Raw genomic sequence first — 13,991 nt, 5'->3', positions numbered from 1 at the left:
AAGTTTCTCTTCGTGAATCAAACAATAGCCAACAGCACTATCCATTATTGATGGCTGAAATACAAAATAACACTTCACTTTCAGCTTGAAGGTGAACCAACAAGATATCCGTTCCCTTAAGTACTGATGAGTCAGAGGAGACGTGTGGGAGAAAGACTTTACATCATCAGATCTGGGCTCACAGAGTCGGCTAGTTTTTCTCTGACCTCAACCTCTATCATCCATGCCATCAGCACAGTACAAACAAAAGTGAAAATGAATTTTTACTTTCCAATTTCGGTTAATGGCAGTTCTTCGTGTCCCACCAAACAGTGCACACTCTAAATACCGACTTGTCCTCCTTGCTTTTGTTACATATATATATATATATAATATATATATAAAAAAAAAAATTACACACACACACACACACACATATATACTGTATATATGTTTGTGTGTGTGTATATATTTGCTAGATTGTAAATTCTGACATATATTAGCTAGTAAAAGGCTCTGTAGTGTGTACATTCTTATGGTACCATCAACCAATCAGCCATGATGATCTTAATTGGCTCAAAAACATCCATAGTATCCATTTTTCTGGAAACAGTCAGTTTCACAACAGTGCCACCTTTGATATCTTTTCCTTTTTCTTCTCGCTCGACTAAACGTCACTGATTGTGCCCATCTCAGCTGATGGAGATTTGAGTAGAAAACGAGGATATAACCTCATTAGCCGAGGCGACGAAAAGCTATCGAGACTGATCCAACTGATCTATCTGTATCCATGAGAGTAAATTGAACTGTCCTGCTTCAGTAAGTTGATCAGGAAGTGACTGTGTGTGCGCAGTATAATAGTGTGTGTGAGTTCAAAGGGTTAGTGTCGGCTGAGAGGACACGTCTTTCACTTTACGGTCACCCAAAAATGGTGTCAGTATTATAACAGTCTGATAATGGAGTAGTCTGTGTGTATTTATTTATTTATTTATTTATCAATTAACTAAAACACACACACATATATAAATATATAGAAGACACATTAACGTATATTATATTTAAAAACAGCACTTTGGGTGAGAAGTGCTGCACAACAACAATCATACAATTTAACTCCAGGATTGCTTATCGATTTCTGAGATTATTGTTGCATCAGGTGGCTCAAGGAATCGTTTTTGTGTCCTTTCCTAATGGTTACCAAATCAATCATAAGCAAATTATACAAGATCTATATCGCACTGCATAATGCTTAGCAGTTAGACCCATAAAATAGATCAGTATTGGACGGATGTGACTGGAAGAGCGAGATGACATTTACATTTATTCATTTCGCTTTTATCCAAAGCTACTTACAAATGAGAACAACAGAAGCAATTAAACTAACAATAGGACAACAATATGCAAGTGCTATGACCCTTCCCTGTTTAATATAGCACAGTACATGTATTTTTATTTTATTTTTTATAAATAGATATAGAATAGAAGAGAAAGTGTTAGTATTAATGGATCAAGTGCTGCCGAAAAAGATACGTCTTTCAGCCGTTTCTTGAAAATGGCTATGGACTCAGCAGCTCTGGTTGAGTTGGGCAGGTCATTCCACCAGCAGGGAACAGTCATGGTAAAGGTCCGAGAAAGAGATTTTTGTTCCTCTTTGAGATGGCACCACAAGACGGCGTTCACTTGCAGAGCGCAAGTTTCTGGATGGCACGTAAGTCTGAATTAATGAGTTTAGGTAAAAGGGAGCAGAGCCAGTGGTTGTTCTGTTGGCAGACGTCAGTGACTTGAATTTGATGCGAGCGGCACCTGGCAACCGGTGCAATTTAGTGAGGAGAGGAGTGACGTGTGCTCTCTTCGGCTCATTAAAGACCACTCTTGCTGCGGCATTCTGGATCAGTTGCAGAGGTTTGACAGTGCAAGCTGGAAGACCTGCCAGGAGAGCATTACAATAGTCCAGTCTGGATAGAACAAGCTCTTGTACAAGGAGTTGTGTAGTAGAATGCTCTGATAGGAAGGGCCTGATCCTCCTAATGTTGTATAAGGCAAATCTGCAGGACCAAGCAGTTCTAGCAATGTGGTCTGTAAAGTTCAATTGATCATCAATCACAACTCCAAGGTTCCTGGCTGACCTTGATGGAGTTATGGATGACGAGCCTAGCTGAATGGAGAAGTTTAGTGTTTGGTTGGCCGGGACCACAAGCAGCTCTGTCTTTGTAAGGTTTAGTTGAAGGTGGTGGTCCTTCATCCTGTCAGGCAGGCTGAGATGCGAGCAGCTACCGTCGGATCATCAGGCTGGAATGAGAGGTAGAGTTGTGTGTCATCAGTGTGGCAGTGATAGGAAAAGCCAGATGAGGCTTTGATAATTCCCCCCATATTTATCTGTGTTGTAGCTAAACTGAGCGTGATCTCTGGATGAAGTGATGTGTCTGGTCAACAGAGCACTATAACTACAGCACTTCCTCTCTGAGGTGATACTTGCATTGATTCCTCTCATTGACAGCCACTTCATATCCTTATGAATAGTTAATGTGAACAAATGTATGAGATGCAGTTTTCTCTCCCAAAACTCCCACTGTTCTGTCATTTCTTATCTCAGTGAGCATCAAATGCTTTTCTATTTTTCAGCGGGTGATTATAAAGGGGGAGTGACTTGCGTTAATGGCTTCATTATAACTTTTTGGATCATAAACTGTATAAACGATGATTGTGTTATAATCCGTATACACTTGAACAACAGTATTCTTAATTAAAGTCTTAACTAGCTCTTGCCCGCTGTGAAATAAATGTTTCTAGTGCAGTTAGCATTTGCATGCTGAAGCGTAATGTGTTTGCTTTTGTCAATGAGTCAGGAGGCATTTGATTGGATGTTTTGGATGTTGGCGGAAGCAAATGGCCCGTGGGTATTTAGTTTGTGAGGTCGAGTTGAGTCAAGAGTTTTTGAGGTGGGCGAAGACCAAATGATAATTGGGCATTCAGTTTTTGAGGTGGGTGGAGTAAAATGTCCACTGGGTGTTTTGTTTTCACGTGGGTGGAGTCAATTTACCATTAAGTATTTTGTTTTTGAGTTGGAGTCAAATGCTTATACTACATGGGTTAGTTACTATTTGATAAGCACCTTGGGAACTAAGATTGCCTAAAGTTTTTTGGTGGGTGGAGTCAAATGATCATTAGGCAATTGGTTTTTGAGATGGGTGGAATCAAATTACATTAGGTGCTTTGTTTTTGATAGTCAACTGCCTATACTACATGGGTCAAATGGTCATTAGACATTCTGTTTTTAAGGTGGATGGAGTCAAATGCCCAATAAGTGTTCTATTTCGAGATGTCATTGAATGTTGTGTTTTTGAGGTTAGTTAGTAAAATGGCCATTAAGCATTCAGTTCATGTGTTAATTGGTATTGGATGATGTCATGTCATGTTTGTTTGTTTTTTTTTTCTTAAATAATAAACCTGGAACTATTGTATTTGAATTATATTTGGCCTTTGAGACCAGGATTGTTTTGGGCTACTGCAGAATGTGTCATGCGCTGCAGTGAACTAGGTGAAATATTGAGAAGTAGACATTTTAAAAGCAGGATGTGTTAGAGGAACTGTCAGTTTTCGTTGAACCATAAAAGGGGACAAAATACTGTTCCACCTCTCAGTTGTCATCAGACGCAAGAGCAGAGAAGTGTTCATAAATTATTCCTGTCAAGAACAAAATGGTGCCCCGAAAAAAAGAGAGGAAAAAACATGAAGTCATTGATGTCGTTCGTTGCAAAAGTCTCAGTTTGGTTCATCAAATATTTACGATCTAAATATCAGGCAGTTGATACATAATGATCGACTTGGTAAACCCAGCCCGATCTGCCAGCGATTTGATTTAGCCCTGCAGCTCAGGCTGGAAACCTGTAAATTTTTCTATCCTGCTTCTGTTACAAATCTGCGGGGACCAATCACAAACTGGCTTATCCACCTGGCGCGCTATTGGCAGGTTTAACCCAATGACGATAGAGAAGCAAAGTATGTCACCCGGATCGTTGGTCTGATTGGTTGAAGGACTATCCAATTGCGTACAGAGTCATTTAACTATGCCCGTTGATCACCGATGGTCTGGTGATAGCCAGACTAACATAATGTCACGAGTTGGAAATCCGAGTCAGAAATCGCCTAGTGTAAACGTGGCTTGAACAGACAGATGGGTAATGTTGATCTAACGCTCAAGTCATCTCAGCTGACATCCAGTGTTTTGGTTTATTTATTTATTTTCTACATAGGTTCACTTTAAACTATAGACAGCTTTTAGGAGGAACAATTTTCTTGCCGTTTCCACTTTGCTGCCCCCTGGGGTACATTGGAAACTGGCCTGAACAAGCGTGTTTTGTCGCCTACAAAATACATTAATTTCCTTGTCTTCAGACCCCTCGAATATGGCATTTTTGTTTATCATGAAAGTCTCTGGAGATTCTGGCTTTTTGCTCAAACTTATTCAGCACCGAACCACAGCTTTTCAGAGGGTTGTATTTATAGTCATGCGGTTCTGCTTTTCCTTTCATTTCTTATACATCTAACAGCATCTTAGTTTAATCGCTAATATCCTTAGAAAAAGTCTGTTTGAACAAACTGTTCAGAGGCAAAAAAGACTGCAGCTTCCATCTTTTGTTTTTGCGCCACCATTATCAATGTCTGTGAAAACAACCACAGAATTTGACGAAAAGCCAAAAATGTTTTTTGCAGAATATTTATTTTCAGGTGCCGATTGTGTTTTACTAATATATTACAGGCTTTAGCTCATTCCAGATCAAGAACGATGCAGAGAAATCATCACACGGATCAGAGAGCAACTGTCTCGCTCAGCCATTTCAAACGCGGCCTATCAATTTGTTAATGTTTGAACATTGTGTCTTGTAATTGGCTTTCAGGGACTGAATGTGGGGGAGTCTATAGTTGGCAAGCTGCCTCCAAATGCCAGTAGGATTTTGTCTGGAGATAAAGCTCAGCTGCTGCTCGCTCTCTAATCAACAGACTGGTTGTGTGGTGGGCTAGATAGCTCTGTTCACCGGCGACCTTTCAGTAACCTGTAAAGGAAGACGCTGATATGGGAACGTCACAATTGCACTGGTTTTAATATTCACACAGGTACACAGACAAGCACAGAGAGAGTCAGATTGGTTATCTTGTCTTAAAACAGACAGGTATGCTGAATCAGATATTGGATTCTAAATTCAGATGGTTTTTGATGTTACTTTGATCCCTGGAAAATCGTTAGAGTGCTCATAAAATCCAAATAGGACTTTTAGTTAGTTTAAAGTTGGCTTTCTGTTCTTTTTAATCTGTCTTCTTTTCATTTATTTCAGTAATCGCTGTTCTCTCACCGCTGAGGATCTCAACAGACAGTGGCTGAAGCCGGACCCTAATTTAAGCCCCACAATTTACCACACCAAAGGCTTCCTCTATTACCTCAACAGCATTGGCAGGACTCCGCTGGTAAGTTTCCATTAAATCTCACTGCACTGTAACTGACCTATTGAGTCCTAAAGTTGCATGAGGGGCCCGCCGGAAATTGCTCCATGATCTTGAAGCTTTCCGCTTCTAAATGCAGGTCAGGGGCGACCAAATCCATAAATGTGTGTTGGGTACGACCGATTTGGATATTAGACCATACAGACTGAAGAATAAGACCTCTGTGGATCTAAGCACTTCAGAAATGAATTAAATTAAATTAAATTAAATTAACTGTATTACAAGTGATGAAATCATGTCAGAAAGACTGACTTAAATGAATGACTAATTAAGATATATTTTTTAAGAAGAGTTGAATAGATATATTACCATTGCACCTCACTTACAAAGATTTAGTTTTAAATTTAGTTTCTAAATTATTAATTTCCCTCAGCCAACTGATAAATTGAAACTAGGGCTGTCAAATTATTTAATAATTCAATGACAAGACGACGGACAGGGGTATATTTCTATTATTCTCGAACTGCATAAATTATTTAGTGTTTTTGAATTAAATTAGTTGAGTAAAGGATTCAGTGACTCACTCATACATACAGCCACTTGTTTCGTTCCTGAATGAATGAATGTTTTTGAATGAAACACTTGATTAAAGGATTCAATCACACACTCATGAAGACAATTGGTGTGTTCGACTTAAAACTGCTTCAAGATGAAAACAGCTTTTTGATAGAATCAGTTAAATAGATGATTAAACAGCTGATAAAGACAGTCCCTTTTTCCTCAATTTTATACTATCTGCCCTACATAGTATTCAAGATTAATAATCCAGAATACTATTTCGGGTGTATAGAATGCAAATTGGGACACATGGAGTAATCAGCATTTTGAGCAAATCAGTTGTATAAATGATAAATATCACTTGTTTCTTTCCAGAATTAATGTTTGAAATGAATAATTTGATTAAAGGATTCAATGATTCACTCATAAAGAGTCACTTGTTTTGTTCCTGCATTTTGAGTGAATCAGTTGAGTAAATTATGTAATAATACACTCATAAAGTTTTTGAATGTCTTACTAATAAAGACAGTCACCGCTGCCACCTACTGCCATACCTATATATTTTGCGTAAAGAGTCACAAAGTTTTCGATGACCTCTAGTTCGTGTCTCCTAACAAAATTAAGAGCTTTTTTTATTTTTAGTCAGGTCTATTCATAGAGTCTTGTCCAGTTCCTTTGAGCTTCTTCTGATGCTGTTAAAGCACTAAAGAATAGCATCTATCTTTACCTCCGTCCCTTTCCACCCCCTGTCCTTTCTCAAAAGAAGCTTCTCAGGAAATGGAGTAATGGACCCATTGCCCTATCTATGCAAGTCAGGGGGGAAAAACAAAGCAATAGAAGTAGGTTCGCCAACACTTTTGAGAGAATACACTATTAAAGATGGTTTAATAGTTTAATAGTTTTTTAAATAAAAAAAATAACGGTCTGGAACTGATGGAATGTTCAAATATTTATCTTAAAATAAATTATGCAATTAAGTGAATAAAATATCATTCAGAAACGACCATTGGCAGGCCTGTAATTGAGTGGTACTGACCTGTTGCGAAGAACATTAGCGAATGCTTTGACACAATTAGACAGATTTACATATCAATTATGCCACAATTCATAATATATCACAGTAATAATTATGCAGCGTACCTGGTCAAAGGAACGTTGTCATTTTTCCAAAACCTACAATGTAAAAAAATGTGACTTGTGCAGTTAATGAATGAGGATGGAGTCCTCTTGTTGAGCCTTTACAAAAAGCTGACATGCACTGTCAACCAATTAGTGGTAACAAGAGACAACATTTGAATTCGAGTCTAAACTCAATGCATTGTCTAGCGTTTTATTCCCCTCATCATACACGTATACGTGTCATGTCACAAGATGAATTATGTTGCGCTCGGCCTAAAGTTAACGCTGTGTTGCTGTCGTGTCAGGAAAGCTAAAAAAAGACATTTTGTTTGCACCTGATTATTGACCTCCTTGTCCTTGTCTGTTATTCACGCACACAGACGCACAAATACAACACAATCTTGCCATTTTCGCTCTATGTCTTTTGAAAAACTGGCGTGTTATCACATCCCACAGGTGTTTTGCGATTACCACGGTCACTCCAGGAAGAAGAATGTGTTTCTGTACGGCTGCAGTATGAAGGAAACCCTGTGGCAGTCTGGATCTCCCATTAACACGGCCTCCCTAAAAGAAGACCCGGGATACAGGGTACACTTACTGCCTATAACAAAGACATTCATACATGAGATCATCTTTAATATCTCAAATGTTTCTCCTGGATGATAATAAGATAAAAAGATAAAAAGGGAGAAAGTGGTGAATTTTTGTTTTTGTCCCTTGGTGATTTTTGTAGATTTCTTGGTTTTTGTTACCATGTCATTGTGCTTTGTTCTGCCCATAGAAAAATCTCATTGGCCAAGTGGATATTAAACATAATGGGCCCTATCTTGCACCCAGCGCAAAGCGTCTGTACAAGACTTTGTACACCGACGCATGTATCATTCCTATTTTGCACCCGCGCAAAGCGGACTTTTCCCTCCACAGAAGCACGTCGGTTAACTAAGAAATACACTTGCGCTCCCGGGGGCGGTTCAGCGCAAAGAGGAGGCGTGTTCCGGCGCAAACGTTCCTTCTTGCTATTTTGCAGGTTTAGAAAACAATTGCGCCACTAACCAGGAAAAAATTGTTTAAAGTCAGTGGCGCGTTGCGCATGTTATTCATAGGCTATTTTAAGGGTGCATGCTTGGCCATAATCAATGTAGCGTGTGCACAACGCGCACTTTGATTCTCTCATCTACACAGAAGCAGCAGTTTTCATTTTTGCAAATCATACATTATTACGATAGATAGATAGATAGATAGATAGATAGATAGATAGATAGATAGATAGATAGATAGATAGATAGATAGATAGATAGATAGATAGATAGATAGATAGATAGATAGATAGATAGATAGATAGATAAACAATTTATTATAAAAGCATACATCTAGCTTACACATTTACCCAAATTAACCGAAGTTAATTTGGGTGGGTTTCTCCATTTCAATGTAACTTCTCTCTTTTACGGCCGTGACGAGAGCGTTGCTCTCCTCTGCTGTGAACCGCTGCTGGCGCGCGCCTGGCAAATCCGCCGTTACAATAGCAATCCGCTATGGAAAAAGCGCATCTGCTCTTAAAGGGAATGTGAGATGACGCTCTGATTGGTTTATTTCACGTTACGCCCAAACCACACCTATGAATAATGAAGCTACTTCAGACCAACCCATTTTAGATTTGCGCCTGGCGCAAGAGTCATTTATCCCGCCGGGAAAATAGCAACAGCGCCGAGACCCGCCCACAAAGTTACTTGCGCTTTGCGCTTTGACACTTGCGTTTCAGATCGTTAAAATAGGGCCCAATATGTTCTGCTTGGCTGTGATTTGTGTCACATCGCTCAGCAGATTTTCAAACCGACCCAAGTCTAAATAATGTCTCAAACTGTGCTCAGATTTGCCAAGAGACCAGTCTGCAATCAAAAATGTGATATGTTTAATATGATCATTTCTTATCAAATTCTCCTGAAATTATCAAACGTAACGTATTTTAAAGTAAATGATTGCTGTGATGACATTACTCCAGTCTTCAGTGTCACATGATCCTTCAGAGATCATCTTATTATGCTGATTTGCTTTTTTAGAAACATTTCTTATGATTAATGTTGAAAACAGTTGTGCTACTTCATTTTTGTGGAAACCATAATCTTAAGTTTTTCATGTTTTGTAACATTATAAATGCCTTTACTCTCACCTGTGATCAATTAAATACATTTTTGGTGAATAGAAATATTTAAGTCTTACAAAAATCTTACTAACCCCAAACTTTTGCCTGATAGTGTATCTTATTCACATTAATTTCACAACTCTATAGTCTTTACTATATGTTCATTCTCATTCATTTATATTATTATTACTTCTATTTTAGGAGAAACATCTGAAACAAAGTTGATTTGTCAATGTTACACAAATGAGTGAGATCTCAATAACAGTTTAGTGCCCAAGGAAGTTTCTCCCCAACATACAGGCTGTGACGAATTGAGTTTAAGGATAGGCATGTAAATGCGTATGTAAATCTGTGGAATCTGTAATGTGAAAAACATGGCATCGCTGGCTGCTGTCTGTCTGATGTCTGCCATCTATGCAAAATAGTCTCTTAAACTAAATATACACAAAACTAGAACTAAAAACAGTGGAATAAAAATGCAAATACAATGATACTTTTTCAAACCGTATGCATTGTTTGTATCGACAGACCATCGCAAAAACTCTGGACAGAATAGCACCTGCGTTCTCCTTCAACAACTGCAACTATCTGGTGGAGAAGTCTCGGGCGTCCACAGCGCGGGTGGTCGTTTGGAGGGAGATCGGTGTTCTCCGAAGCTACACCATGGAAAGCACTTACAACGGCTGCAATCAGGGCATCTACAAGGTTAGCCATTTTAGATGAAAGGGTCAGTCGAATACACGGTTTAGTGTTTTTACTTTCCTGTACTTCGTAGTTTTTCGATGAACGTCAGAGGGTTCACGAAACGGTTGTGCCACTTTTGCGTGCAGAATTTTAGTGCAAAGATCGCCATCTCATTCACTAATGATGATCAAGTGATGGAGAAAAGTATTAGAGGCTTCCACATATTCATACAATGTAACTTTTCAAAGGGATAGTTCTCCAACTTGATTAAGTTCTGTCATCAAGTTGTTCTAAATCTGTATGAGTTTCTTTGTTCTAATGAACACAAAAGAAGATATTGTTGGCAACCAAATAGTTTCTGGTCCCTATTGACTTCCATAGTATTTATTTTTCATACTATAGAAGTCAGTGGGAAACAGCAACTGTTTGGTTACACGCATTCTTCAAAATATCTTCTTTTGCTTTCAACAAAACAAAGAAACTCATACAGATTTAGAACAACTTGAGGGAGAGTAAATGACAGAATTTTCATTTTTGGGTGAACTATCCCTTTAATGTGGCTGAAACATACCATACTCCATTTATAATCAGATTAGCTGCAAGCGCCTAGCTTAAATCTGACCTTCTTTTTATCCGTTGGCATTCTCCATCTGGCTTTCCCACAGCCATCCTCTTCTCTAATGATGCTGTCTGAGGGACCATCCCTCGTTTTCCCAGGTATTCATTATCTACTCATCCTCGCCCCATCTACAAGTTTAATAATCATTCATTAACCTGCTTATTTAGCCACATGCGGTTTTCAGATCGTAGCCTAGATACCTGCGTATCAGCTTCCCTGAGAATTAACTTCCAGAAGGTTTTTTTTTCTTTCTTTTTTTCACTTTTATGAAAAGAAAAGAGAAATGAGTTTTTGCCTGGTTTGGTACCAGGTACAGTATAAGAAACAAATGGAACAAATATGCATTTTGATTGTATTGCTAATTTGCTAATGCAAAATTATCTTGACAAATTGTACAATTGTATAGGAAGTATCTAGAAAATAGCTACCTGGGGACATTACCCAAGATGGCCACTGAGTGAACTGGCTTGCCTTAAAAGGGCTTGGTTTGGTACTTAGCTAGCTAAGCAAACAGTCATGTTGTACAGGCCAAACTTGGTAATATTAGCGATACTGGCAGATGGGATTTAGTCAAAGTAGAGTGATTCTAACGCGGTGACATTTGTGAACGTTCCGGGAGGTCTGGCAGCCCTTTAATAAAGGACAGGGTGCCGAATTACTCTTGACCATGGACTGCACCTCTAAAGGTTTTGCAAGTAAGAAAAATGTTTTCAGAAAGTGCTAATGGTTGAGGAGAAATGTCTGATAAGAGAATGTCAGCTCTTGAGGGAGACATTTTATTAAGTTTAATCTCTTATTGCCAGTCAAATTGGGACTTGTAGCTCAAATAAAACAGACAGGATCTGTGCCAGCTAGCAGGTGGACAGGTGAGAACAGCCCTATTCTTTCTCAGTAAGACAGGATTGACTAACAAGACCTTAGAGTTATCCATCCATAATTGTTTACCATCCAATTTTTGTTATTTTGCTCAATAACAGTTTTTTTTCTTTTTTTTTTCTTATGTGTCAGTGTTAGATCTTCTCTGGCAGTCTGCCCAAAAAATTTTGGAGTCTTCTCCTGACTGTTGATGTTTAGTTTGTACTGTTCAATGAAGCTGCCAGCCAAGCACCAGTCAGGGGTCTGTTTCTCAGACTGTAGTCTCTGATGTTCTCCTTGTCTTGTTGTGCATCTGGAACGTCCATGTCTCTCACTGTGCTGGTTAGATCCACTTTGCTTTCTTCTTTCAAAACAGTAGGTTGTGGAACAGCCTTGGTCTCTCAAAAAAAAATCTGTTTATGTACTCAATACTTCAGCAACTAAAAAATACACTGTATTGATGCATATAATATATAATATTAAATACTGTAATATTAATAATAATAAATAAACACACACTATGTATATATAATGTGTGTATATATTGTATATATATATATATATATATATATATATATATATATAGATATATATATAGATAGAGAGAGAGAGAGAGAGAGTATGTAATTGGATTTTAAATTAAATACAAATAAAAGTCTCATTTTATAAACAGATTTAAAAAAACACAATTAACATAACTTTTTTATATTTATTATTATTTTATAATTAATATTGTATATCGTTTTTATGTATAAATGTATATTTTATTCGATTTATAACTATAAGTCATTTAAAGTCAGTTATTGTGTTTCCGAACCTATCCGAATGTCCATTGTCAGACTAATCCGCATCCCTGTTGGTGTTTGAAGAGCGTATCGGACAATATGCAGGACGCATGAGCTTCTAAATGTGTATAGATTTGGACTAATGGATCAGAAAATCAGACATTTCATTACGAGCGGGGCATACAAGCGCAGCTGGCAGGCCAGATGTTTTGGTACATGTACTTTTAGCAATGGGCGGCAGCCCGAGAGTCTCTTGATTAAAAAGTCTGTACTAATATTCACTGCCGATGTCAGGAACCTGGCAGACCATTAGACTGTGGAGCCAATTCAAGTGGGCCCTCTCCGGGTCCTTTAATGTGAGTTAGTGTGAGTGGGAACGTTAAAAAAAAAAAAGAGTGAGAGAAAAGAGTGGGGAGTGGATAGAAACTCCCTCTGTTCACAGCTAATTCATGCCAATTAGCAGCTCAGACGAGCTCTGGGATTCGGGAATGGAGCGAAGCTTAATTACGTTCTCAGTCAGTAAATCAGAGCCCGGGTCATTCGGAGTAACGCTGTCTCTGAAATGTCATCACTGCCTAGCCGAACCCCTGATCAGATAGACAGCTACACCTGTACCATAAAAGAAACATCTTACTAAATCTGAGCTTTGGGCGGCAAGCTTCTTTTTTTTTTTGCTCTGGACAGAAAAGGAAGTGAAACTTATCCATTTTCCCAGATTGCCAATGACACCGGTAGGACCTTTTCTGATGGTCTCCCACTCAAAGCTGTGGTGTCTTTTGCCAAACGAAGGATAATCTTCAAAAGGAATCTCATTTGCATCACAAAGACGGCACCTTTAATCACCTTAGCTTTGCAATTTCAGACTGCCGAATGAAATTCCCCACTTCCTTTCCTTTGCACTTCTTTCTCTTCTAAACTTAATCAGCTATTGTCGTTTTTTTGAGGAAACACGTGGATTAAGATAAACGAGAGGCGTGATGAAATTGGTACAAAGTTCGTTTAATTAAGTATGCCGAGTGCTACATTCTGATTAGGTTCAATTTAGTCGCAGCTAGGATAAACACTTTTGTCTCAAAACTGTGAAGCAAAGTTAGAATTTTAGCTTAGTGAGCCTACAGGGAGTTTGCAGCAAACTTGGAACATTTTTTAGTGGGTAATTTATCTCCTCAACTTAAAATTGACATGTAATAGGCTGTAAATACTGTCTGATTCAATGTCAGATATTTAGACTTGGTATAGTTTGTTTGAAGGTTGGAGAAACTTTGAAAACAGAGCTTCAGCGCAGACATTGCTTTTCATTTCATATATATATATATTATTTCATGAAATGAAAAGCAATGGTAGGAAATATTTTAGTAGCTTGTTTTGGTGAGCCTTCATACATTTTTAAGAATTTATACAGTTAAGCATATAAACTAAAAAACGAAATAATGTTAAACAAAACGAAACATTTTCTTTCATAATTCACATTTTTATGTCTATATGTGAACGATTCATCAGTGCACATTAGTCCAAATAAAAAAAAAGTTTCATCACCATGAAGGCTGACATCATCAAGACCAAGATTTTGGCCTAATCCCTCCAATCACCTGGCTCTATTCTGGCATGTATTTGTTTTACTTATCCAATCAATTCAAATCGTATCCCATACTGCAAAAATATGTGACATTCTAGAAGGAAAATGGCTTGTGAGTTCAGTTTCATGTTCACTTTGGGATAAATGTGTCATACAAGGTGAATTGTGGATCAACTGCGACAGGCTGGAGACATGAATCAGATTGACTGTTTGGATGGGCTGCTCTATGGCTGC

General features: G+C 38.2%; 1 protein-coding gene across 3 annotated transcripts in view; it reads left to right on the top strand.

Moving 5' to 3' along the window:
- agbl1 (AGBL carboxypeptidase 1) overlaps positions 1 to 13,991 on the top strand; it is a 206,172-nt gene that overhangs the window by 159,339 nt on the left and 32,842 nt on the right. For all 3 annotated transcript variants that reach the window (XM_082160183.1, XM_082160184.1, XM_082160185.1), the window contains 3 exons: positions 5,313 to 5,442; positions 7,552 to 7,683; positions 9,767 to 9,943. In XM_082160183.1, the coding sequence (XP_082016309.1) occupies positions 5,313 to 5,442; positions 7,552 to 7,683; positions 9,767 to 9,943 (439 nt within the window). The remainder of the gene's footprint in view (positions 1 to 5,312; positions 5,443 to 7,551; positions 7,684 to 9,766; positions 9,944 to 13,991) is intronic.

Source organism: Leuciscus leuciscus, assembly GCF_965113295.1.
Source record: "Leuciscus leuciscus genome assembly, chromosome: 25".
NCBI lineage: Eukaryota > Metazoa > Chordata > Actinopteri > Cypriniformes > Leuciscidae > Leuciscus > Leuciscus leuciscus.
Note: the sequence above shows the minus strand (reverse complement) of the source record. Positions and strands in the feature narration are given on the sequence as shown.